Source organism: Pteronotus mesoamericanus, unplaced genomic scaffold, assembly GCF_021234165.1.
Source record: "Pteronotus mesoamericanus isolate MK-2021 breed Mesoamerican mustached bat unplaced genomic scaffold, CSHL_Meso_final scaffold_54, whole genome shotgun sequence".
Classification (NCBI taxonomy): Eukaryota; Metazoa; Chordata; class Mammalia; order Chiroptera; family Mormoopidae; genus Pteronotus; species Pteronotus mesoamericanus.
The window spans coordinates 2,422,885-2,449,767 of NW_026555321.1; the positions used below are offsets into that span (position 1 = coordinate 2,422,885).

Below are 26,883 nucleotides of genomic sequence, written 5' to 3' on the forward strand. Positions count from 1 at the left end.
AGTGATTTATTAAAGGACAACATGACAAGGAACAAAAGCCCATAAAAGGAAAGCTGCAAATGGGGTTTCCTTTTTTAAAAAAACCCACTGTGTACTCCACTTGTTTAATTCCCATTTGAATGTACCTGGGGCTGGAGCAGGCTCTAGTAAGTGAGGAAGGATGCTTTGTCAGACCCTGCTCTGAGTCATGTGTTTCTCCCTTATCAGTAAGGGCTGCTGTAGCGGCTAACAGTCACTGAGTGCTCACTGCAAGGCCAGGTGCAGTGCTGAGCATGCTACGGCCGTCACCTCATTGGGCTTTTAGAAAATCACAATGTGCTCAAAACTGGGCAGCACAGAGCACTTACAACAAACACTGTCAAATAAAGCTTGGATACGGAAGGCCACAGCTCAGCAGTCAACCATGCAGGGGCAGGGGAGGCGGCTGCGGCTGTGCCCAGAGCCCTGTGCATCATTTCTGCACGCCTCCCCAGGTGGGGGTGCACCTGCAGCTCTCCTTCGGCAGCCTTCCCCTGAAACATTGGAGCCATTTTGCCAGTACGAACTGAGAGTGTAAACGTTACATCTCCCCTGGGTGCAAGACTGTGAAGGCGCAGCTCCCTTGAGTCAGGCTGGAACGACTCTAAGATGCATCTTCCTCTCCGGAGCTCCCCTGCAGGATCAGGCTGGAGCTCCCCTCCCTGGGGCCTTCCCTGATATGGCACGCTTCCCTGGCTTCCTCCATGTCCCTGTCTTGCTTCTCTCACGCCCATACTGCTGTCCCCTGGGAACCCTTCCTAAATAAGTTATTTGCATGCAGATCCTTGCCTTAGGGTCTGCCCCACCAAAGACACTATTTTAAAAAATAAGAACAAGTTGAATGGTCATCTCTGGGAAGGAATCTGCAATTACCTCTAGTTGGGACAGCAAAAGTGATGGGGGAATGGAGACCCCTAAACTCCAATGACCACACAAAGGCAACACATACAACATTCAGACACAAGTCTTCACTTGGTGGTCACTGATTCAGTCCCTGTGGTGTGTAGACTCTGATGCATGATGTCCAGGCTGAGATGCCACTCTGAGGTTTACCAGATGACCACCTGGCCTTGCTCCAAGCCTTCTTCTACTAATCCAATTGGAAGGAGGGTGAGATGTCTGCCGTGTAAACGTGAGGCAGTGCAGACTTGTTGCTAGGAATCAGGCTTTCCGTCCAAATTCCTGTTAGGAATCTTCCAGTGAAAAGTACATATGAAGAAAACAACAACAGTTCTTTAGCACATGACTTCAAACTTGACTCCAGGCAATGAAGATGGGAAATGGCCCAGGGGTCTGCTGCAGTCACAGCTTATATGCAGCACTGCAAGTTTGGTGCATTCGCGACACGAGGTTTCCTCAGATTATTTTATCTGCAAGTCTATTTTAACAGCAAGTTCCAAAGAACAGTAAGATTTTATCCTTTAAAATTTGTATGAATGTACATGTGTTTCCAGGCCAGATATCAGTGCTTGAGTGAACTATATAACTATTTAATAGAAATAATAAAACATTGATACAAATATAAAGACATAATCAGTATAAAAGGCTTATATTTATAAAAATACTTTTAGGTAACAGTTTTCCCCTGAGGGTTGACCACGCATGTTGCATCCATAAATATTGCTCGGCTTTGTAGCTCGCTTTCCAAAGTTCAGAGTTCATCTTTAAAAGGGCAGTGGTGGGCTCCAGTCATGTGACCTGGCCAAAGTTGGCTGCCTCAGGTTGGTACCCGGGCTTGATAGAATGAAGATGAGAACAGCATCAGTGGGGCCTCCGAAAAATCTGGAGAAGATTCTTTCTTCCAAATATGGAAGATACAAAGATCAAGGACGACAGGCGAAATGGTTGGGTCACGTGACTGGTGTGGCAGGTCACTGGTTTTTCTGGACCCAGTCCCAACTGTCTTCGTTCTCTTTCCGGTTCTTTTCGGCTTCAATAATTTCTTTGTACCTTCGGCGAAAGAAGCCCATCTGAAAGGCAGACAGAGAAGAAGCTGGGTTAGAAATGCTGAAGGATCAGCCATTTGCACTGCAAGGCAGCCTGGCTGAGGCGGCGGCCTGACCTAAACTCACGGTGCCAGGACGGCTCGGAAAACTGCTCCGATTCGGCTGGCTCAGAAGGCGCATGGTATAGAGCCGCCTTTCAAAACTCATGGGCTTCCTGCAGGCTATCTGATGTGCGTTCCTTGTCAGGTGCTTCCAGTGGAGTGTTTCCCAAACTCCGTGCTGGAGAACACTAATTACAGAGAGTGATTCCAAGGTGTATGGGAGTAAAATGGGTTTCCAGGCCAAATCAGTTTGGGAAATGCCGCATTCTTTCTTTCTTTAAGAGATCTGCAATGTGCAGTGGAACAGTAAATGATCTAATAAACCCTTAGAAAAGGATCTAAGAAACCCAGGGGCTTGACGTTTCCTGAGCTTATTTGGCTTTCAGTAAGCCTGTTAATATCCTGAGAGGTATCAGCCCCTGTGGAATAATTGAATAATCACTGTTCTCACCTAACAGGCTTTTCACAGTGTCTGCAGGTCTGCCTCCTGCCTTGCTGTCCTCTCATTCTCTCTCAAACCTATGAACCCCGTGCTGTGAGTGTGCCCCTGAGACGTGGCACCCCTTCCTTACCCAGGGGCAGTTTCCTTTAGCCTGGTTCTGAAAAGACCTTCCCCCTCTTGGATCTTATGGCTTTTCACATACGGTAAGGTGAGCTTTTGTTTTTCTCAGACAGTCATTACAGGCACTATACTGTAATGATATTAAAGCAACTTTTTGTGGCCTGAAGCTGACCTCTGCTCCCACACTCAGGGTGGCCTGGCATCGCTTGTCCTTTGCTCACCGGCATTAGTGGCGTCTGTGTCTGAGGTCAGACATCCCTCCTGCAGGACTGGCTGGCCTGGGTGCACCGCAGCTCCCTCTCTCCTTGGGAGCGATAACCCCGAGGTGCTAGTCTCCCAGCGGAACTTGTCCGCAGGGCCAACCAGCATGACACTTCCTTTCTTGGATTCCTCCCCTTCCCTGTCTCACTTCCCTGCTCCTGTCAGTGTTTCCTGAGATCACCTTCCAAATAAACAACCTGCCCTCAAATCGCCCTTTCAATCCCCTTGAACAGAGGAAGTCAAAAAGACATACACGCTTGGTTGGCTGCACTGCAGGTTTGTGGTATCACACTGTCATTAGCTGACGATTCCCGTGATCGTATCTGAAAACGCTCAGGACTAGCAGTCTCTACCGTCTGCTGCCAACAGCAAATGCCCAGATAAACCCGCTCCAAGTGGATCATCAAGCAAACCGAGCTCCCCCGGGCACGTCTAACTTCCTTGTGGTCTGTGCATTAGTCTTCCTGCTCCTTTATGAGTCAAGTACCCATAGTCACCTGATGATGTGAGCTCCCCAACGAAGGCAGAGCACCTGGGGTCAGGGATTGTCTTGCTCTACCATCTACCTACCCCCAGAAGGGAGCTTAGTGGTCAAGCCAAAGTTGAGAACTATCAATACAGCTGCCAGGAAACATTTCCACCCATGTTGCCAAGGAAATTCTGAGGACTCGCTGAGAGGAGTCAATGAAGGGGTGCCATTTGAATGGCTGGGAAGGAATAGAAGTTTCCTTAACATAACTGGCAAGGGCTTGTATTGTGAGCGTCACTCCTCATGGTCAGGGTTGTAAGCAGACACTGAGTTCCCAGTGTTTTCAGCCATGGAGGTGTCTTCTCAGCAGCATGAGACCATGTCTTTCAGGACGCCCCTTTCTGACACCCCCACATGTACGCTTTCCGCTCCTCCAATCCCTACTGCCATCTCCCCTCTGCAAAGGATGTGGAAAGGTGCCATGGCCTGAATGTTCTGGATAATTAGAAAAAGGTCCTTGCCATTGCCCTCAAAACACACCCACAGAAGGCCTGAAAAGCAACCCAAGATTCAACGGAAATGTCTGACTAAGCAGATATGTTATTTAAAGGCAAAGACGGTTGATGGGGGGAAAAATGTCATGTGTCTCTTCTGAGCTCAAGAGAACATAATCATGAAAAGAAGTCTGGATGTTAATATGGAAATAAGATTCTTTAGCACATAACTCTGTCTTGCTGATGGTGTCATGTTTCGGTAATCCCTGGTTACTCACTCTGAATTCCAGACAAGCAACCTATCTCTGCTGTGGCACTAATGAAGCAGAATTTTAACTGTCTGCTGCTCCCTTCTCATCCTTTGCATCTGTCTTAGAACTCCTTGAAGGCAGGGCTTGTTTTCTATCCCTGGGGCTCAGCACCTCGCCTGTATTTGGCATCAGTGATAAACCGCAGAGGTGCCTACAATCCTCCATCCCCCCTGGAGCTGTGCCCTTGGCCACGTGACTCAGCGGCCATTCCCATCAGGAAGGCGGAGTCTATTTCCCACACCTTGAATCTGCACAGCGACTTGCTTTGACAACTCAGTGCTTTGGAGGAGATGCTTTGTCGGTTCCACACTTAGGGCTTGAGAGGCCTTGCACACACTTCTGCTCACTTTCTCAGAATCCTGCAGGGCCATGTGAATGAGTTTGGTCCAGCCAGCTGGGGCCGTCCTGTGTCAGCCACCCCGCGACTGCCTGCAGGTGTGGGCGTGAGTCTGGCTGAGACTAGGGAGCCACCCTTTTAATCTCGGTCCAACCCACGGAGTTCTGAGCTTTCGAGCTGATTGTTGCTTTTGAGCCACTAGACTTTGGGGTTGGCTTATTATGCAGTACGAGTTAACAGATACAGGATGCCATATTTTTTTGTCTGACACACTGAATGAATGAACAGCCACAGGAAGGGCAGCAGAGGGGCAGCTGACAGTGTTCTAGATACAAAAGGCATCACTGTGCCTTGCCCTGCTCAACAGACTTTCCTTGTTCATCTCTAAGAAGGACAAAAGTTGGCTCACCCTCTCCTAGCTATGCTAGCGTGAAGATTTGACTTAGAGTGTGCAAAAAACTCTAGTGAGGATTTAGAGCACCTGGACTTATTCTCACGTGTGCTCATGTTTTATGTGTGTTGTCTTTGTTGCCAAAAAGTGAAGGTGCCGTCATCTCCTGCCGGCCCCCAGAAAGAAGCGAGCTTTCTTTCGAGTGGAGCGCTGTCAGCATTAGCTCCAACATCACCTCCTCCCCGCCTTGGCGGTGACTGCACAGCGGCTCCCAGAAACAGCCTGGCCAACTCTGTGCCCCGCTCCAACACTGCAGGGTCTCAGGAGCCCCATTCCCAACACAGATGGAAGGCTGGGGCTGCCATTGATGTTTGTCCTTCTATGGCTCCAAACACCATTTCTTAAAACACAGTTCGCACTCAAGGTTTGAGAGTGCTGGGTACAGCAGCTCAGACTGTGCTGCGTTAAGTGTGTGCTGGGGACGGGGAGGGGGGGTGCCCCCCCCCCCGCCACACCCGTGCCGCTCGCATCAAAGATATAGGCGGGTGAATTTTTTTCAACTATTTTTCCAGCAGATGTCAGTAGAGCATCTTTTTTCTAAGGAAATCCGTACAGCCTCTGAACTTGGGACAGTTGGAAGTCAAGCTTCTGGAGGAAGGGGCGCTGTGTACTAGTTTGCAGGAAGGTGCAGTGTCGCCTGGTGGTCTCTGTCGAACTCACTTTGCTTCTTATGTGATTAAACTAATTCTATTTCAGAAAAAGAGACGAGCGCCTTTTTGCTTTTCTTTAGAGCCTGGTTTTGGCTTTTGATAGAGAACTCAAAGTCCTGGCTCTGAGTTCACCAAAAAATGGTCCCCCAAACCTCAGTGTCACACGAGGCCTGCTACGTGTCACGGGAACTACTCAGGAGAGTTGCGCAGGTAAGAGGCAGGGCATGGGGAGCCCCGAGTCCCGACTACTGCTCATGCTCCAACTACCCACCCTTCGGGCCACAGGAAAGGTCATCTGCTCTCTCTGGACCCCAGTGTCTTTGTCTCTGCCCAAGGGACCAATGACATCCTTAGACCTCTTCCAGCCATGAAACACAGTGACAGCTTTTTATGTTGGCGCGCAAAGCCAACCTGGGACGGTAGCCTGGGGGCCACACAGCCATGTGGTCAGGGTACACCCTAACAAGGGACGGGCACAGAGTTCTTGCCCGGGATCAGTGTTCCTCAGGCAGTTTTTGGAAATTTTCGGAAAATTGAATTGTCAACTTTTCTATGACAGTATATTATAAAGACTTATAAAATTCTTCAAAGTTAAGATAAATTAAGACTTCAAGACTTCCTCTCCTGTGGCGGGCCTTCCTTAGGCGCATATTCACATTCTCGTTAGGGCGCATGGTTACGCTGGGGAGGACCTTTGAGAAGTGCTGGGCAAACCTATGTTTCTTCTGCCAGCTGGGCTCACTCTGAGCATGCTGGGAAATGGTTAGTGCTGAGTGTAAGCTGGCCCCTCAGCAGCCCCACAATTCCAATCCAATGGAGTCAATGTTTTCCTGCACTTTTTCTGGAACCTTCCAGGGATTCCTTTGCCACTTGAGGGGCAAAAGGCTCTGTTTATAACTGTTCTGCCTGTAGCAGAGGAAACACTCATGGAAACCCTAGAGGAGGAGAGACTCAAGCCAAATGTTGCTCAGCTAAAAGCTTCCTGGCTTTTTGTCTGTGGAGGTCCTACAGCCCCCCAAAGCAAGAGCTCACTAAGCCGCTTGACAGATGCACCCCATTTTCTGAAAAACTTGTAACAAAAAGCTGCCAGAAAACTTCTAGAGAAACAGCAGCTTTCCTCTGAGTGGCCCTAATTATGGAGGCCTAGGAGGAAAGAAGGCTTGACTGAACGCTGGGGTCTGCGGCCGGCAGCCCCAGCTTCTTCCTCCCCAGCCCATTTCGAGGTGAGTGGGAGACTGGCCTGGACTCCCTGGCGTCTGGGCTCCTGGGCGAGCCCCACCCCCGCCTTCCCTGGCCTTCGGGTTGCCTCCTGGGCAGCTGTTCCAAGGACTGTGTGTGCACTCCTTCTTTGGATGAACTCAGGGCCTCATGTTTATGGGTTTCTTCAGTTTCTTGACTATTTACATGGCATGTCTCTGTCTCGAGATGTCAACCGTGCAGCATCAGCCCAATATTTACATCCAAACATAAATAAGCCCCCACTGAGTGTCTCCGGCACATGGTTTTAATTGAGACAGTGTGATGGGTGTGAGCGTGTCTGTGCCTTCCCCCCCCACCCTCCTTTGGAGAAGCAAGGGTGGCTTCCGCAGCCTGGTTGGAGGAAAGGTGATAACCCCCGTGACCCCCGGAGGGGCTGCCAAACTTTGCACATTCTCTGAGCCATTTCAAAGATTTATTTTTCTAAGTGTTTCTGCTGGAGGTCAGCAGTAATGCTCTCAAATAAAAACCAGGAGCCCAAAGCCAGCTCGAGAGCAGCAGGCTCCTGGAACCGCTCCAGCTGAGGTTGGAGGCAGTGCTGGTTGTGAGGGCGGCCGACAGCCTCTGCAGCCTGCCTCCCCTCCGCTGGCGAAAGGGAGGAGCCGCAGGTCCGGGGCCCTGGGTGGTGGTTTGGGGCGGGGCGGGGGGAGGACTGGTCACAGGGCTGGGAGGCCACGGCACTGTCCTCTGCTCCAAGGCTTCTCTGCTTGCATGGGGGGCAAATGGGAGAGAAGAAAACGGTTCCTTGGCTGAAAGCAGTAGGGGAGGATGCATTGTTTCGCTCCTTCTCCGAATGGTGGCCTGTGTGTTTTGGCAAACCGCACACGGGAGGCGGGAGTGAGAGAGAGCTGCCTGGGGCCCCAAACGAGGCTCTTTTAAATGAAAGACATCCCAGCATCTTCATTCTCTTACCACTTGACTCCAAGCCTGGCTTAATGAGTTGAAAACCCTCCTTGAAGGTGCCAGTCACAGACAGAACTGTCATCTCTACTGCATGTATCGCTGAACAATGAAACTTTCTCCTATAAACAGGCCTTTACGATTTTCTGGAAGAGGCACCAGGCCCAGGCCGCTGCAGACCCAGTCAGGGGCTACAGGGAAAGAGAGGGGACTTATTTGGATTTTTCTCCCTTAAAAGAGTTTCATATTTCAAAGTTTTCTTCCTGCATGGTGGTTTGGCAGACTACTGAAATCCTTGCACATGAAGTTTAAATTATGGCTCCCAGTGTCTGCGAACATCCCAGCTTTGGGCAAGCTGATTGGGATCCATTTCAGAATTTGAAGAAGGGTCTAGTTAGCTCAAGGCCCTTGTTGTGGATTTTGTGCCGGGGCCAGGGCCTGCTGCCACCGAGCATGAGACAGTGGCTGAGATGCCAGCGGGGGGACCTTCTGGAAGACTCCGGGGTCTGCCCACAGTCAGAAGGAGAAGAGGCAGGGAGCCTGGAGTTCCTTTCTGCGAAAGGCATTTGATGACCCGTTAAGGGGTTTCTATTTTAGATAGACAATAGGTGATGGGCAGTTAGTAGCACCACAGGGACATTAGAAAAGCCAGCAATTGGTGGCTCAGGCCCCGTCTCCCACTACATCCTGCTCACCTCTCAGGGCTCAGCCATCATCTCTGGTCACTTAATTGCTTTCCCGAGAGGCCTTCAAGGTGGAACGAGGGCTGTGTGGTCTTCCTCTGTCCCTTTGCCCAGAGCCTACCGCCTACTAGGGACCCAGTACTGTTTGCTGAACGGAGGCACCGGCCATCTTGCAAGTGTAAAGCAAGCTGGCCCGCAGGCCTGCGTGGCACAGGGAACACGTTAGCACAGCTGGCTGCTCCGTTCTGCTTTCAGTATCACCCCAAAATTTGTGTTTATGGGGCACATTTTTGGGAACAATCATTTTTGGCTCATGAGCTCAAGGTGGTGGCAGGCAACCACAGGGAGCACTATCAGCAGCCATTCTACAGGCAACTTCACGAGCCGTGGCTCTATGAAAGGGAAGAGGACTTGAAATTTCCTACCTGTCTGCAAAGGCCCCAGTGAATGAAGTGTGTCCTGAGTCGGCAGTGGCAACTAGGCACCACCCACAGCTGTCCTCTTGAAAGGACTGGAGGGAATTATATATATGAATTATTAAGAAGCTAGAATTATTAAGACCTCCCATATACGTTCATAATAGGCTGAACTTTAGGTCCATAAGCAACAGATTTCTATGCGCGGGGCTGTCAATGTGATATTCGATCTCCAGTCACTAGAAATGAATCATTCTTTGCTTACAGACACAGAAATCAGAGCTGACAAGAGGTCTGTAGTTAAAGTTTTAGAAATACATAGATCTTCCAAGTAATCCTGCATCCCATTTACCCTTTTCAACCTGCTCTAAAGTCATCAAAGTTAGTTAGCGGGTTAAGAAAGCCTCTTTCCTAAAGCAACTGCCTCCACCACGTCCCTGTGCGTTGTAGCTTTGCCTGAAGAGACCATCCACTCTGAAGGATGAGCGTATTCATGGACATTGTGCTGGGGTTTACTCTTTTGGTTTCTTTTCCCCGAAGGAGCTCAATTGTGATTTTATCTATGACATTATGGAAAAGAGATGAGGTTTCATCTACTTTAAAACAACAGTAGTGATCTTTTAAAGAAAAGATCACGATTTTGCCCATATTTCTGAACAGCATAAATGGGGCAGATAAAAGATGGCCACAAACCTTTTGCCATGCCTCCCACTGACAGGCAGGGTCTACTTCCCCTCCCTTGACCCTAGGCTGGCAGGGTACCGCTTGGGCCAGCAGAGTCTGGTAGAATGGCGATGTGACAGGTCTGGGCCGGTCTTTAAGAGAACTGGCAGCTTTTACCAGGTAAAAAGTCAGACCACTCTGTTGGGAGGGCCACGGGGAGAGGCCCTGAGTCTACATGGTGAGCAAGAGCAGCACAGCTGAGCCCAGCCTCCCAGCCATCCCCACAAAGGTGCCAGGCATATCAGTGAAGCTGTCTTAGACTCCTGAGACCAGACCAGGCCCCAGGTAAGTGCCACCAAGTGACCTCACTCAACGTCACACGGAACAGAAGAACTGACCAGCCAAACCCTTCCTGAACTCCTGACCCACACACTGTAAGATATGATGTAACGATTGTTTAGTCACTCAATTTAGGGGCAGTTTGTTATGCAGCCATAGATAACTGGTGCAGTCTAAACGCCTGCAATGGAGGCCTCAGGACCACTCACTACCATGAACCCTGCTGGAGTGAATGTCTTTGGAGTATCAGCCTAGTTTCCTTCTTTTCTGGGATTCGCCTCCCACCCTGACCCCATCACTCCACGTTGCCACCTTGCATCTTTCTCCTACCCTAGACTCAGCTGTTTGGGTTACTGGGAAACATGGAACCCAGACTGACCTAGTCAGAGTCCCTTTTGGCCAACTCCCTGCTCTTAGCCACAGGTGACAGGAGTTGACATTTGACTTGAGCTAGCCAATCAGGTTCTCTCTCCCAGACTTGCAGAACTGGGGCTTAGAGGCAGCTGGAGCAACCATTTCCTCCTGTGTGTGGCTGGAAAGCGAGAAGAAAGCTGGTCCGCTACGGAGAAGAGTGACGCAGGCGTGCAGGGCCAGGGCGTGCGGGGAGGCGGGAAGATGCCTGCTTTGGCTCGTGGACATTTTCTGGGTCTGAACACACGCATTCTCTCTCTTGCTTAAGTGGCTACGGATAGATTTCTGTTTTGTTTTTTTGCCACTGGAAAAATGGCCTTCGTGATGCCTGTAAGCATGTTCAGCCCTAGAAACTAAAGAGAAAACTGCCCAGGCTAGTGAGGTGATAGGAGTACCCTTCCGCTGACCTCCCCTCGGCTAGGTGAGGGTGACCGGGAGTGAGTCAAGTCTAGTCAAGTCTCCTGGAGGCAACCACACTCAGAAAGCCCAATGCTAAACTCCTCCTCTTCCAAAACAGCTTCCAACTCTGCCTTCCTCACCCTGGTTAAGGGAAACCATTCACTGTCTAATCTAAAAACAGCAAGAGACTGATATTTTTTTTCCTTCCTGACCGCTCAAGTCCCACTGGTCAACAACAAATCCTGCCTCTTCTGACTTGGTCCCCTCCTCTCCACCCGTGAAGATGGCCACCATCCCCATCCTGTCCCCAGCTCTCCTTTGTCACACAGATGTGGCCACACCGCTGCTCTGCTAACAGATACCCATGCTTCCCCATGCTCCTGGTCAGGAGGCCCCGTCACAGCCGAAGACAGCGATCTCACTGCAGGTCACTCACTGCCTGCCGTCCCCTGACACACCTCACCAGGTGGCCCCCACAAAGCCTGCTTATTTTCTCCGTCCCTGTGCATGGAAGGTCCATCTGCCTGCCCTTCCTTGCCCGAAACAGTCAAACCAAACCTGAGGTCAGACTTGAATGACACCCCATGGGTGAATCGTCCTCTGACTTTTATAGGGGGCGTCTGCGTGTCAAGTCCATTGCTGAGTATTCGGCCTACATTATCTCTATGCTTCAAACTAGATGTCATGGTCTCCATTGCACAGAGGAGGAAACGGAGGGCCACAGTGGGTAAGCAGTTCTCCCAAGGCCACACAGCTGGCAGGTGCGACAACCAGGACTCCAGTCTGCAGCCGTCTGCCAGCAACTCCTGCATCCTCCTCTACCTCACTGTACTCAATGACCTTTTCATTTCCCTGGGGCAGCGAAGACCGATGGGGCCTTTTTCTCAGCATCTAGAGAAGTTGCAGCACAGCCCACGGTTGTTATGTTTATAGGCGTGTCTTCTTGATGGTGAGGCATTCACGGGCAGCAAGAGCCACGATCATGACGCACCGGATGCCTGGCCCAGGGTTTGGTTCAACGCAAGTATTCAATAAGTGTGAGTAGAAATGAGCTGCTCTTGGATGTAAAACGAAGCTCTCTGACCCACACGGCGTCATTCAAATGCTCTCTCAAAGCGGTTTTAGATCCTTTTGTTCCACCTCTTTAGTAATGGCAAGACCTTGCTTGGGCTAAGGCCCCCTGCCTGCCACCACTCCGCTCTCTTCCCCAGCCCACGGCAGAGCGGGGTGCCGACCCTCAAGGTGCTGACTCTCCGCACCACATGCAGCTGAGTGACCCCAGGGCCTTGGCTACCCCACGACAGCCACCACCTGCGACCACATTCTTTAATCAAACACAACAAAAACAAAGCTAAGCAGATGGTAGGTGAAAGCATGAGCTCGGGAGATGGGACACCCCCTGAGGGCAGGGCCAAGTAGGGTGGCCAGAAAGAGGGACACGTACCATGACTGACACTGGGACATGGCCACCATGCTCCCTATTCTGTGTCCCTGTCTTGTCCCACACACCCAGTCATGGAGGATGGCATTTCTTCTCAGACAGAAGGAACGCGCGCGCGCGCGCGCACACACACACACACACACACACACACTCCCCCCAAAGTCCTTACTGTCTTTCCAGATCTCAGACACTGAGCTGGCTTTGTCCTCCACCCACAGACCAGAGGCAGTCTTAGCAGGGAGGAGTCAGAGAAAATGGAGATTAAGAATCTATCTGGCCACACTGATTAAATAAGCAACAAATTGGCAGATTATTTAAAAAAAAAAAAAAAAAAGAAGGAAAGGAATATCCACTCCTTGCAAATACACAGGAAATTGGGTGCTTTCAATACCTGCTTGAAGAAGGGTGAATAACCTTTCTGGAGGGCAATTGGCAATATAAAAGGCTTAATATATGCATTTCTATTGACTCAGTAATTCTATTTCTAGGATTTCATCTTAAGCACATAATGAAGGATTTATGCAAATATTTGGCTTCAAGGATATTCATTGTGACTGCTGAAAGAAGTGTGCACCCAGGAGCCACCTAAATCCCAACATCAGAGGACTGGATGAGTCACCTGCAGCCTTCTGTGGCCTCAGGCAGCGCGGGAAACAGGCTTTCAACAGGGAAAAACAGGCTGCAAAACAGCACACGGGATGTCCACAATGCATGGACCGTAAGGTAAACTTCTTTTCAATAATACGCTCAACATACTTTTAACTTCCAGACACTTTTTCAGGTGAAGTATCTCTAAATGTAAAGCAATCAATACAACTGTCAATCTGAAAAATGTACAATAAAACCACTAATTTTCCTGTGTTTCTAGATTTCTTGGATAAAAAATGTATTTATTATACTTTTTCAGGCTTATAATTAAACCTAATGCTGTAATTTTAGAGGTACTACACATGGATATATATCAAGTATGTTACTGGGAAATTTAACATACTACCCCAAAATAAGTAAATGCTGGGAGAATGCCTGGTCTATGGCCACTTTGCAGAAAAAAGGTCCAGAAGAGACAACACTGTGGTTATTTCTGGGATGTGGACTCCTGAGTGTTTCACAACTCTTTTCCCCTTCCTGATATGTTACAGTGTTTGATCAATAAATACACATTATTTCATAATCCCAAAGAAATTCATTATTTAGATTTAAAGCATCCATAACAATGTGACAGGTTGCTGCCACCTGCGACTGAAAGCTGGAACCCTGGGAAAGCAGGGTGCTGGTGTCAGAAGTCCCAGCGACAGTTCCGGGTGCTGTTCTAGGAACTGGGACACCGTGGGAACAAAAGAACTGACATGGGTCCCATTCACCAGGAACGTCCCTGTCCAGTGGGGGAGGCAGACCTTCAGCAGGTAACGCCTGGCCTGAGTACTGATGTATACGGAGGCTCTGAAATATTGGGCTGGCCAAAAAGTTCGTTTAGTTTTTTTCTGTATGACGGCTCTACTAGTGTTTGGTTGTCTTTAACTTCATTCAAAACAATTTTGTTAGATTGTATTGTAACAGCTGTCATATCAACAGGCATTAAAAAAACTTATCGAAATTGGTGAATTTTTGTGCAGCCATTTTCATATTGAATATGGAAGAAGATACACAATATTTTTGACATTATGCTTTATTATTTCAAGAAAGGTAAAAAGTCAACTATAATACACAAAAAGATTTGTGCAATGTATGGAGAAGGTGCTGTGATAGATCGAATGTGTCAAAAGTGGTTTGTGAAGTGTCTTGGTACTACGGACATTTTGGCCAAATAATTCTTTGCTGTGAGGCTGTCTTATGCATTGGAAGATGATTAGCAGCACCCCTGGCCTCTACCCACGAGAAGCCAATAGCAGGAGAGAGCTGATACACTCAAAATATCCAAATCAATAAAGTCATTGGTGAAAATGAAAAATGTGTCTTTTATTTCATGGAAAAAAAGTCACCGACTTTTTGTTCAACCCAATAAAAGGACTGCAGACCTCTGAGAGGAGAGTGTGAGGCAGTGAAACCATCCTAAACTTAGGGGTGAGGACACCCTTTTCTCCTTGAGGAAGTGACAAGACGCAAGACACAAAGGATGAACAGGTGTTCCTTGTCACATGACGCACCACCGTGGGGTCCGAGAACTTATGACGCAGCACCCCCAGGCAGGACTTGGGACTTGTAGCCCATCTCAGTGACCAACTATTCTGGGCAGAGATCTTTCTCTTATTCCACATGGGAAAGAAACAATGAATTGTTCTGTAGTTCCCTCTCTTGGGTATTTTCCTCTCCCCAAGTGGATGGTAAACCATCTAAGTCCCAGCTGTTACTTCCCATCCTCCTGTTTTGGAATGAGGCTCCCACCACCCTACGTTAGGACTGATGGGAAGGCAAGAAGAAAGGAGAGTACGCCTTCTGCTCTTTCTCTTAAGTGGTCCAATCCCCAGGTGTAAAAGACCTCAAGAGGCGCCCAGATTCCATTCACTGCCTGCAGGGAGCACTGCCATCCCCCTGCTGTACCTGCACCAGGAAGTTCCAACAGGAATCCTCTCCAAGGCGCTCTAACCCTGGGAGGCAGGAGGGCTAGGCAGCCACAGGCAGGGACCTCCTGGGGACCTGCAATCGCCACACTCACCTTCCAGAGCAGCACAGCCAGCAGCAGGAAGATGAGGATCCCCACCAGCAAACTGATGGCGATGATCCACCCCACAACGTAGCCGCGGGGCTCCAGGTTGTGCAAGGCCTCGAAGACCACCTAGGACGCAAAGCAAAAATGAGAGTGTTTCCCACTGGAAGTGTCCCTGGCATGATGGAGTCCACCAGTTGGAGTGAATCAGAGCAGAAACCACTTCTTCCCATATGGAGACAAAGGAAAGAAAACTGCCTACAAAACATGGTAGTCACTCTGGGAATGGAAATGAGGTCCCTTGGCAACACATGTTCACTAGCTGTGTGGCCTTGGGCAAGATCCTTTACCTCTCTGATCTTCATTGTTCCCATGTGCAAAGCAGGGGTAGAACAGCACCTCCCCAGAGAATTCAAGGGAATAATGCAGGTTGACTCCCAGCACAGCACCTGGCAGGGCTTACCCTTGATCTATGGAGGTGCTCCTATTAGCATTTAGCATCATCATTGTTGCAAGGGATTTTTTTTTAAATGTGATCTATTTGAGGATATATCTATTGATTTTAGAGAGAGGAGGGGAGAGACAGAGAAACATCGATTGGTTGCCTCTTGTATGTGCCTCGACTGGTGACTGAACCTGTAACCTAGGTATGTGCCCTGGCCAGAGATTGAGTCTGCAGCCTTTCGGTGTATGGGACAACACTCCAACCAACTTAGCCACCTGGCCAGGGTGGGAGATTTTTCTCAGTCTGTACATAGTTGGCTACTTTTTTAGTTTTTAAAAACTACTTATTGACATCTAATATGCACAGAGAAAAGTATACCTAACTTAAGTGCACGGCTCACTGAATTTTCACAAACTGAATGCTAAATGCATCTGTGAAACCAGTATCGAGATCGAGAAACTGAATGTGACAAGCGCCCCAGAAGTCCCCTTCACCCTCCTGTGCAGTCATGACTCCCACTAAGGGTAACGCTACCCTGACTTCTAAGAGCCTGGATTAGCCTCACCTGCTTTTGTCCTGGAATGTAACTGGGGTTCAACATAATGTTTGGGAGATTCAACCAGGTTGTGGCATGTTCATTCTCATTGCTATATATCAATAGTATCCCACTGTATGAATACCCAATTTATTCATCCAGCCTACCCACTTAGGGGCTATTATAAAGAATGATTTTCAGACAGTAGGCTATGTTTCAGGAGGACTACCTGGGAGTGGGAGGTGGTGGGACAGAAATGGGCTCTAAAGTGGTCATCATAAAGCCCACTGCTTTCTATCTGGTTTAGATGAGAGATTCCTGTCTTTAAAGTCAGACTCATGCCTTCAGGTTGTCATCTCTAAAAAGCGACGTTGTCACCTCACCTCCTGCATTCAGAATCTCTCATGGCGTTTTGTACAGATGAACCATGAGACACTAGTGGCCAAGAAGTGTGACCTTAGGCAACCAAGATAATGGGGTTCCGAGAGGGAAAATAAGATAGTTGATCTAAGATCCTGGTGTATGGTCACGCAGTAAGTCTGCTGAAGCGTCTCCTGGACAACGAAGCGCTGAGGGGGGCTGTGAGCTCAGAGGGGTCAGCTGCAAAGGCCAGCCCTTTGGGTCACCCTGTTGGCTTCTTCCCAGGGCCACTGACTGCCCCTCGGTGCCGGGACTCGGCATCCCAGCAAAGCCGCGCTGGAGGTCTGGTTTTGTGGATGCACACACAGTGAGATCCCGCTACAGTTTAGTCTGGCAAATTCCACAAGAATGCCCCGTCGCTTCCCCGGAATGCGTGCTTAATCTTTTATTATGTTTAGTGCTGCCACTCAGCTTCTTGGACGTGGGCGAGATGCTTTGGCAGAGTTGGTTCCTGCTCATCGTGGCCCAAACAAACTCATTTGTGGGTGAAGACCGGAGCGTCCTGCGGTTCTAAGAAGTTCTATCTTAGCTGAAAACCCAAAGGAAAGGACAGCAGCAAGGAGTACGGGGACAGACAAGAGAGACAGGTCTTGTCTCCGCCACTGATAAGCTGGTGATGCCGGTCAAGTCCCATACCTGCCCCTAAATATCTTTTCTCTCCATCCCCTTGTTTCGATGCCCAGCTAACGACCCCAGTGCGGGTCTGGCCTTCCCCCACCAGCGCTGCCCCAGGAGCCGCGGGGGGGCCTCCCGCAGTTGTCTGCCCGGACCCACAGTCCCATCACAGTGCTTCCCAACCAGGATCAAGGGCTTCCCTTTATGCTGAATACATATTATAATTCAGGGCACTAGGCTCTGCCCAACCTGGCCTCCTCCCTACCTTTTCAGTCCCTCGCAGGATGTGTGTTCGTGACATTCTGGCCAATTAGAGCCATCTCCCCTGTGAGATCTGGCTTTTTGTCGCCCTGAATGCTCTTCTGTTCTTGACCATTTGACCAACGCCAATATTGCTTATCTCACAAATGTTCCTACCCTTGATCCATCAATTCCGCACTTAAAAATTCACCCTAAGGTGAGAAACATAAAGTACAGAAAAAGTTTTATATTCAAAGGTGTTCCCTGCAGAGTTATTTATATTGGCGCGGAAACAGAAATATTCTAAACGTCCAACCATAGGGCAACAGATAAGTTATGATCAATCACAAAGTACGATACCACAGAGCTGTTAAAATGCTGATAATAAATCTGGCCGTCGAAGTATCATTTACAAAAAATTAAAACACAACTTGCATACAAAAATACAGTGAATATACGCCAAAGATTTATTTAATTCATTATGGAGGGAATCAGCCGGATGGTAAAGCCATTTCAAAGAAGGATCTGAATAGATGTGCAGTCACAGAAAAAAAAAAAAAAATCTGAAATCAGATACAAAAGTGGTTAATACCCAAGAGGACAATAAACTACATTTTCTGCCAGACAGAAATCATTTCATCTTTTTTGGCAGAAGTCGATTATAACTCATCAGCCTTCCATGGGTTAGTATGTAACTTCGCAGAGGCTGGGCCATAGAGAATTAGGCAGGCCTATGAAATCAGGCAGTGCTGTTCCCAAATTTTAAGGTGCCCAAGAAGCACGTGAGGAACTTGGGCACAGTGCAGATTCCGAATGAGCCAGTCAGGGTTAGGGCCTGAGGTTCGACATGTCCAATAAGCTTTCTGGTGATGCCAATGCTGCTGGTCTGTGACCACACGCAGTAGAAAGGGGACAGGGGATGCTCCAAGATACCTTTGGAAGGACATCACCTTTGTGCCTGATTTCAAAGTTTTAAATACTTTTGAAAACATGATAATAACATGCAAAAAACAATAAGTGTTATAATGGTAAGTGAAAAAAATCAGGTTATCAATTTCATATATAGAAGACTTCAGCTTTGCAGAAAAATGGTAAAAAACTTAAAAGTAAAAGGTGGTTTCTGAGATTACAGGTGTCTTTTCCTCATTTCTACTTTTTACTATTAAAAAAAATTTTTTTAACTGAGCATTTAAAGCCAAATTAAAAAAATTGAGAAGAAGAGACTGCTCCAACACCTTCTCTTCCAAGAAGCCTGCCCAGTCCTCTCTTTTCAGCAGAATCAACCATTCTCTGAGCTTTTGGAAACATGGCCATTTCCAATCTCTTTTTAGCAGAGAAAACCTACTGCAGCATCCCAATGTATAACACAGAAAAATGTGGGTTCACTGGCTCTACAGATGGGACACCAGAGCCCTGCCTGTTCAGCCCCCTTCCCAAGCCTGTCCTCCCAACCCCTGCCCCAGTCCCAGTGGCCGCTGAGCCAACTCAAGGGAACCCCCCAGACCCACAAAACTTCATTTTAAAACCACTGTGAGTGCGTCATAGTCCCAGTTCTAAGTCCTTTTCACTCTGAAAGGTAATGATGTATCTTCCTGTCTACAGGCTCCCGCAAACTGAATTCTTATAGAACAAGGGTTCAAAGGCATGCGTTCCTGTCACCTAATCCACGGTAGTGATTCACTATGTGATTCATGAATGTGCAAATTAACAAAGTCAATGTTTTCTACCATAACATTAGATGAGGCACGGCCATGATTCAGTCTGCAACAAAAAGAAGATGGGATCTGAAGCTGCAGGCTCTGACTGTACTTTTTTCTACTTCGAAAATGTATCTGCAAATGTTATTTCTTTGGGGGAGGTCCTGGCCACCCATTTATCCATCTGCCCATCCACCTACCTATCTGTTGGTCCGTCCACCCACCCATTTGTCCATTCATTCATTTGACATATGTATATGCAGCACCTACTATTGCCAAGAACTGTGGAGACTCATTGATGAATAAAACAGGCAGCCTTTGCTCTCATCGTGCTTTCTGCTTGCCAAATAGACACATAAATACAGAATTATAACCCTGGGAAGTGCCCCGGGGAGAGGTTCACGGTTATAAGAGACTGAGATGGGCATGGCAGTCAGAAAGGATTCCTTGATGAATTGCTTGAGTTGAGAGTTAAAGGATAAGTAGAAGTCGACTATGTAGTCAAAGAGGGCAAGGAACATCATTCCAAGGAGAAGGAATAGCATGTGCGAAGTCCCCGCGGCAGGAGTGAGCTTGGCAGGGGTAAGACACTGCCAGCAGACAGCAAGGCTGGAGCAAACAGACTGAACCAGAAGCCAGAGGAAGATGTGCAAGGTGAGGCTGGGAAGATAGGAAAGGCTGGAGCCACATTAAGAACTATATGCATCCCTGACTGGTGTGGCTCGGGTGACTGGCCATCGTACTGCAAAGTGAAGGGTCTCCAGTTCAATTTCCGGTCAGGGCATATGCCTGGGTTGAGGGGTTCGGTCCCCAGTTGGGGTGTATGCAAGAGGCAACCAATCGATGTTTCTCTCACATTGATGTTTCTCTCCCTCTCTCTCTCCTTTTCCATCTCTCTAAAAATAAATTAATACAATTTTTTTTTTTAAAAAAAGAACTATATGCTCTGTCTTAAGAGAAATGGGAAGTCAGTGGAGGGTTTTACCCAGGGTTCAAACTATGTCACCAGGGCGGTGACACAGTTGCCAAGAGGATTAGAAGGGAGAACATCACATGGGGGTTTGGGGAACAAACAGCCCCAGGAAGAGGGTTGCAGGGGGAGTGGTTTCCCCCAGGGAGACCCATGCTTCTGACACGGAGAGAAAAGACTGAGTTTGGGGCAGGTGTGCTGGCTTTAGAGGGTGGTGGGAGGCAGGGAGATGGGGAAGGCAGAGGTTCTACCCAGCCAAGGGATGGAAGACGTCATGGCTGCAGCCTGCAGCTGGAGGGCTTAGGTGTTGGACGCCAACTCCTAAAACAAGAAAATGAGGAGCATGGGGATTTGCCTCCACAGAGCCTTTGAGGAGGACAGACGTCAGCCGGTGGTGATGGCACGGCCCAGACACCGGGCATCCTGCCTGCTGCTGTGAAGTTTAATGCACCTGAAGTTGGCAAGCTGGCGTCAGGAAACGGCCAGGAGCCAACTTCCAGTCTGAGGCAGCTGGCAAACCTAAACCACAGTGCTTAATTCACTTCTGTGTTTCTGGAAGCTTCCACTTTCTGACCATTGCAAATGCGCCTAATGTCACAGCTGGAAATGCTCGGGTCTCCATAAGGCCTGAGGACATGACCACAATGGGGTACATCTGGCCCAAGCTGGACGAAGGGCTTCCAGCTGGGGAGGACAGTTCAGTCAGTACCTCCCACCACCCCGGCCAGGGGAGGTCTGACTGGCTAAAGGCCGATTATAACAGCAAGCCGCTCTCTGCAGTCAACAGCATCCGCATCTGACGGAGGGAGGGAATTTACATAAAATGAAAAGTGGAAAGAGAAGAGCACCTGGGACAATGAAAGGACATTTTCACCTGCTTCTGATTACACCTACTAGCCAGTGGGGGTGTAGGGGAGGGGTACAGGGGCTGGGAGAGATGTTCTTAGCCGAACCATGTCTTAAATTGCTCTCAGAACACAGCCTTCAGAAAGCACCATCAGCCTGGGGGAGCAGGGAGGCTTCCAGAGACGGCATCAATGAACAGAACACAAACTGTGCATTCGGTAAGATCAATGTTGTAAGTCTGGGCTGTGATAAACGGAGAAGTCAATCATGCCCACGCCTGCCGGGTACCGGGTTCCAGAAATGTCTTGCTCTGTTAGAATTTGTACAGGAATAAACTGGGCTGGTGCTAATTTCTTTGTTGTTAATGGGTCACATTTGTCAAGAACTTACTATGTGCCAGACACTGCAGAGAGGTTTTATGTCCATTCCTCCTGAGAGTCCTCAGAACCTCTCCACAGGGAGGGGGAGAATACAGCACATTTACCTCAAGCTATCCAGGGCCCTGCAGGACCCCTAAGCCTCTTCTTGATGAGTAGGTTGCATCTGCTTTGGGACCTGGCCACAAAGGGAAGGGTTCCAGAATAAACAAACATCTAAGTCTGAACATGATGTGCTTCTGAGGCTACCAGAACCAAGGGTCAGTCCTGTGACAAAGGACCAGCTGTTTACCGCCCAGGACGGTGCCTCCTACCTCCTGCTCGGAATGGAGCTCCTGCTGTGTGTGGGCGCAGGGCGACGGGACAGCACAGGCCAGGGGAATGAAGGATTAAGGAAGACCTGGAGGATTTGCAAGTGGGCGGACCCGGGGACCAGTCCTGGCTCTTCCACTGGCAAGCTGTAGCTCCTCAGGCTGGTAGTCTCCTTGTCTCCTAGAACCTCAGTTTCCCCAAGAGAAAATGGGAGAAATAATGCCTAGTTCACAGGGGTGATGTAAGAGTGACAGGGGATAATCATATCAAATGGTGCATCCTGTCCTTGTCATCTCTTTATGCAATGAGAGCCACCAGTAACTCACTGGTGGGTATACCAGGCAAGGGGCTTTGCTTCAAGACGTTATCTGTTCTCTCCTAACAGATATTCCCTACAAGTGACTAGTACAAATTGCCACACCTCCACTCACATAGATCTCTCTGTCCATTTCTATTTTCTCTGCCACCATCATCTTTTGCCAGGCGACAGTCACAACCTTCTAATTAGCTTCCTTATTTATGCTTTTCAGCCCAACGAGCCATGGTCCACACAGGAGCCTGTGATATTTAAAGACTTCACATTGGAACATGCCATTCCCTGCTCAAACCAGAAGCGTTCAACGGCTTCCCCTTGTAACTGCCCCCTTGGGTTGCAGGGCGTGGACCCTGCCTATGTCTTCCATCATGGATGTCTTCACTGCTCGCCAGGCTCCTGCCCCACTGGTCTATCAGCCATGAATATGGCAAGGTGTTTGTGTCTTCTTACAGCTTTCCCCCCACCGCCACTGGGAGGGACACTTCCCCATGCTGGGCAAGCCACCTCCCTCTTGCTCTCTAGGTCTCAGCTTCCTTGGAGATACATTCCTAGACTCCCATCCAAAGCAAGTTACTCCCACAGCACTAGCTTCAACTTAAAATAAAACCCCTGTGGCCCTGGCTGGATAGTTCAGTTGGTTAGAGCGTTGTCCTGTTATGGTAAAGTTGTGGGTTCGATTCCTGGTCAGGGCACATACAGTAATCAATCAATGAATGCCTAAACAAATTGATGTTTCTCTCTCTTTTTCTCTCAATTAAAAAAATAAAATACAACCTTTGTTGCTTTCTTCGTTACTGTCTGCCATGACCTCAGTCAGCTCTGGGAGGGCAGGGGCCCTGTCTACTGTTCCCTATTGCGTCCCCAGTGCCTAGTACAGTGCCTGGCCCTTAGCAAGCCCTCAGTAAATACTCATCAAATGAATAAGCAAATGTGACCATTAGGAAATATGACTCCTGTGTAGTAGCAAACTGTGCTGGGCTTTTTCTCAATTCCTCATGGTTATAGCTTAATTCTCACACGCGGGGGTGGTGGGTGAGGACAGGCAGACCACCTATCATCTTTTGAGGATGGTACAGGATCGGGGGTGGCAACCCTCCAATGACCCTCTTCTTCATCCTACATCTCAATGCAACCGGATGTTCAGGGGGAAAAACTCTCTTGCGATATGGAATGTGGTTTTAACTGCAACGGACCACATACATGGTAAAGGACAAGTCACAATCTACTTGGTGACAATAAAAATTGTAGAGTCTGCTTCAAGAAGCAGTATGACAAAGGCACTACGATGGGCATCGCTGGGGGCCACCTTTGCCCACCATGTAGGCCGGTGGCCCTCTGGCTGAAATGCCGCGGCGTACGTCTTTGGTTGGGGGGCCATGGTAGGGAAGAGAATGAGAGGGAAGTAGACGGCGGCTTTCCCATGAGGAGACCGAGGGTCACTGAGCCGACCTGATACCCACAGTCCAACATCAGGACACGAGGGAGATGCACTTGAACCCACAGTGCTCCCTATGCACAGAAGTGCTGACTTCCCCAAGACTGGGAACTGAACCAAAATGGCTCCAGGGAAAATGTAGCTGGGACTTCCCATCCCAATCAAACAGTGCTTGACTGGGCAGGTTAGTTGGAAGTGAAAGCGTGGCTGTGGTCATGAGGCTTCCTTCTGGGAGCTGATGTGGACTGCGAAGGGAAAGTCCCAGCCGGGGGCGACAAGAACCAGTTCCTCTGAAGGAGCCGGCTGTGCTCCAAGGGCTCCTGGGCAGTTTTAACAGAGACCCTTTCAAACAAGTGATTACTTGTATTCCATGCCGAGGACCTTGCGTTGGTCCAGGCCCTTTCACCCCAGGCGGCTCAGTGCCTTCCTGTGGGACCCAGTGGCTGCAGGGGAGTCACACGTGAGGGAAGTCCCCGTGCACCACGGCTGAAGGCAAACCCTTGCCCCATCAAATCACCAAGGAAGCACCGCTCATTCATGCACATTATTTCTTAAAACAAAGCAAAAAACACCTATGCTCCTCAACCAGAAAAGTTAGCTCCAATATGGTGGTTTTTAAATGGTGGAACAAGGACTTGAGCACAAAGTGCACAGAGCAATGACTTACTCCTTTACCTGTGGGTTTATGTGTTTCTTGTATAATCTGCTACTTTAAAATATCAAGAAAATGGATTTGCTGCATAATTCATATAAGCTTCTCCTCCAGCCTGGGAAGAAAGTGCGGGGGTGGCAGCTTGTGGTGGAGGAGCTGATGCCGTAGGTTCTTGGTTTGCCCTGGGGAGGTTTCTAACCTCAGTTTTTGGCAACTCTCCCCGAAAAGGAACAAGGGTGGGATTCTCAGGTGTGGATCTGTACCAAGCCAAGTAAGCCCGGTGTGGTTGGTCTTGGACCCATGCTAACACCCTACCCGGGAAATACCCCAAGATCTATTTCGTATAAACAAGGCCAATGTCCCAAGACCTATTTCTAGGTATTCATCTAAATGCTCTGTAAAACACTACCTATTCCATGGCATCAAAATAAAACACACAAGGAGTCACAGGGAAATTATTTGATTTCCCTATCGGTTAGGTTGACCACCATGTAGATTTGATGTGGTTAAAAATCTGTTTTCCTCTTCTCGCCCTCTCGCTCCTCCAAACCAGCTGCAAGTACACGGGCTGTAAAAATTTGGTGCCTAATCTAAAATCCCGTGCCATTTTGCCTGATTTAAATTTGGTGGCTACCCTTAACAGAAGTGTCCCCTCCGAGGCACGGCTGACAAAGAGCCAGGGGCTCAGAAGGGTGACACAGGAAAGAACGTGTTTGCTCTAAAAAGGCAAACCTTCTCTCTCAGAAAATATTTCTTTTCTCTGCCCGAAAAGTTGAGAACAGATTATAGAACTTCATCTGAGCTCATGGATGAAAAAAAGGCGAGTCAGGAAAGGGAGGGAGAAGGGGGCTTTGCGGGGAGACAACGGGTGCTGCGTTTTTCTTAGGACTGACGAAAAAATCAGTTGCAATGAGAGCTTCTTCCCAAGAACTCTTGATAATGAAAATATTACCACAGTGCTCAAAATGGAACAGTAATGAATGGAAGTAGTATTTTGGGGGCGTACAGATGACTCAGTAGCCAACAATGTGAAGTTAAGTAATATCTTCCTGGATCCCACACACAGCTCAGTGTCCTAATCAAGGACAGTGTTCTCCATGATAGATTTTTTTTTAACAAAAAATCTAGACAAGGGATACTACCTGTAGGAAACCTGTTAATTACTTCCATTAGCTCTTGACTGGGAACACTGTGGTCTGCAGAACATACCAAGCCTCTCATGTTGGGCATGCATTTCAGTCTATAAATCTTTCCAACCGGAGTTATGACGACATTCTCCTTCACTTCCCAGGTGAAGGCCTGACCTGGCAGTGAAATGGCCCCGAAAGGCCAAGACCAACTTGAAACATTTGACCTGCCAGGAAAACTGGCTGTTGGTAACGAAGGAGTCCCGTGTCATCCCCATCAGCTCCTATGAGTAAAACGACTGTTTGGCCTTTTCTCAGTGTGACGAGAGGAGGAAGGCCGTCCATCTGACCGTCCTTCCCTGCACTGAGCCTGGAGTGGCCAGGTCCTGGCGCCGCCTTGACATCCTCGCCCGTTCACAGGTTCCCACAGTGTTCATTCTGGCCCAGCCGATGGCCTCGGCTCCTGCTCACTGCCCCCAGGAGCAGGACTGAGAGCTCACTGGAGTCTCCAGGGACTTATTTTCTACATGAACCTCCCCAACCAGGGTCTTAGAAGAGCGGGCTTTGGTCCAATCCTCTCCTAACATTTAGACACATAGTGTCTCTATTGTCATCAGAAAATAAATTAACCGTCTTTTTTGTAAGTAAATAACCTTTATGCACATGTTCCTTCTGTAAATTTGTCACAGCAATACTGGCTCTTCTAAGAAAGGGTAACGTCTCCTTTGAGACAAATTCCAGGGAAGGAGATGCAGAAAGGTAGCCTCCTTGCAGAGCTCATTGGCCCAGCCAGTCACAGGCTGCTGTCCCCCTTTCCATTTTGCCTAGCATTTCAGTGGGAGGGGGTCAAAGGATGAGCTTCCCCTCTCCGCCCCAATAAAAGGCAGGAAAATCCCACGGCCACACTTTTCTTCCAGCCTCGCTACAACCAAGTCTCCTGGGCGCCGCAGCTTCCCATACCTCTGAGGCCGGCCTGCCGACTGCACTTGATGGAAAACCAGGGAGTAGGTGGAGAATGAAAGAGAAGGTTCTAGGACTTGGCAATTTGGCCGTGACCTCTTTAAGTTATTCAAACAACTTGTTTTTATCCAGTGTTTATCCACGGAGCAATTTCATTGGAAAGGCAGATGAGGTTTCGGGGAAAGGTCTGAGGAAGATAAAAATAGCCTTGGCTTCAGAGTGGAAATCCAAGCCCTGTCAAGGGTCCTTCCAGACTGTTTTCCCTTTGGCTGGACATAGCAGGGAGCTTTCACATCACGATGGCATCCTGAAGAACAATGCTATCACAACACGAGCCGACCGCAGAAGTTCCCCATGGGGGTCTCGGAGCCAAGGCAGGCCTGGTCGTGGGCCTCCCACAAAGCCGACATCTTGGCTCAGAAACTATCTTTATCCTCAAATTCCGGCACCGAGTCACCCAGATTCCCTCCCCTCTGAGAAGCGCCGTCCCTGGGGTGGCTGACTCACCATCATCTCCTCTGGGTTCCCGCTGGCTACCTCCACCACCCTCAGGGCGGGGTCCACCTTCACCTTGGCACGGGTCATGAACTGGATGACAGATGAGCTGTCCTGCGGAGGAAACAACACGACTCACTGGAAGATCTTTCAGTGACAGCGGCTGAGTACCAGGCGGAACTGAAATCCCAAGGTTCCACGTGGACGAGACAAAAACCGTAGCACTGAGGTGGATACCTCCCCATCCCAGGCACCCACCTCAGAGGGCTCCAGTCTCTCTCTGGAGAATTCTTTCATAGCACGGTGGATGCTGAGAAACTGTGGGGTTTTGCTAATCATCCACACATGCAAGCGTGTGTGCTGTGGTTTTCAAGTGGAAAGAGCCAGATATTTGGATATTGATATTGACATAATCACAAAGAGTAGAGAGTAAATCAAGCTGTTTAATTGTGTAAAACAAACCCAGGCCTGGCATTCCATCGAGGGCATTTGGTGAGATCCTCAAACGTCTTCCTCCCCTGACCACAACCCTCCAACCCTCCCCATCAGGCCCTTTTAACTCTTTCCTTGCTCGTAAGTGACAGTGTTTTGGGCTCAAAGCCATTTAACATGGAAAGAGGGTACCCAATGGAGACACGAGAAAGCAGGAAGCATCTGGCTTATGGATCAGGTGTGGGCACCTCCAAGA

General features: G+C 48.9%; 1 protein-coding gene across 1 annotated transcript in view; it reads right to left on the reverse strand.

Annotated features, from left to right (window-relative positions):
- Positions 1–1,438: 1,438 nt before the first annotated feature.
- ITGA9 (integrin subunit alpha 9) overlaps positions 1,439–26,883 on the reverse strand; it is a 296,559-nt gene continuing 271,114 nt past the window's right edge. The window contains exons 26-28 of the mRNA XM_054595411.1: positions 26,208–26,309; positions 14,763–14,882; positions 1,439–1,988 (exon numbers count right to left, since the gene is read on the reverse strand). Of these exons, the coding sequence (XP_054451386.1) occupies positions 1,890–1,988; positions 14,763–14,882; positions 26,208–26,309 (321 nt within the window). The 3' untranslated portion in view covers positions 1,439–1,889. The remainder of the gene's footprint in view (positions 1,989–14,762; positions 14,883–26,207; positions 26,310–26,883) is intronic.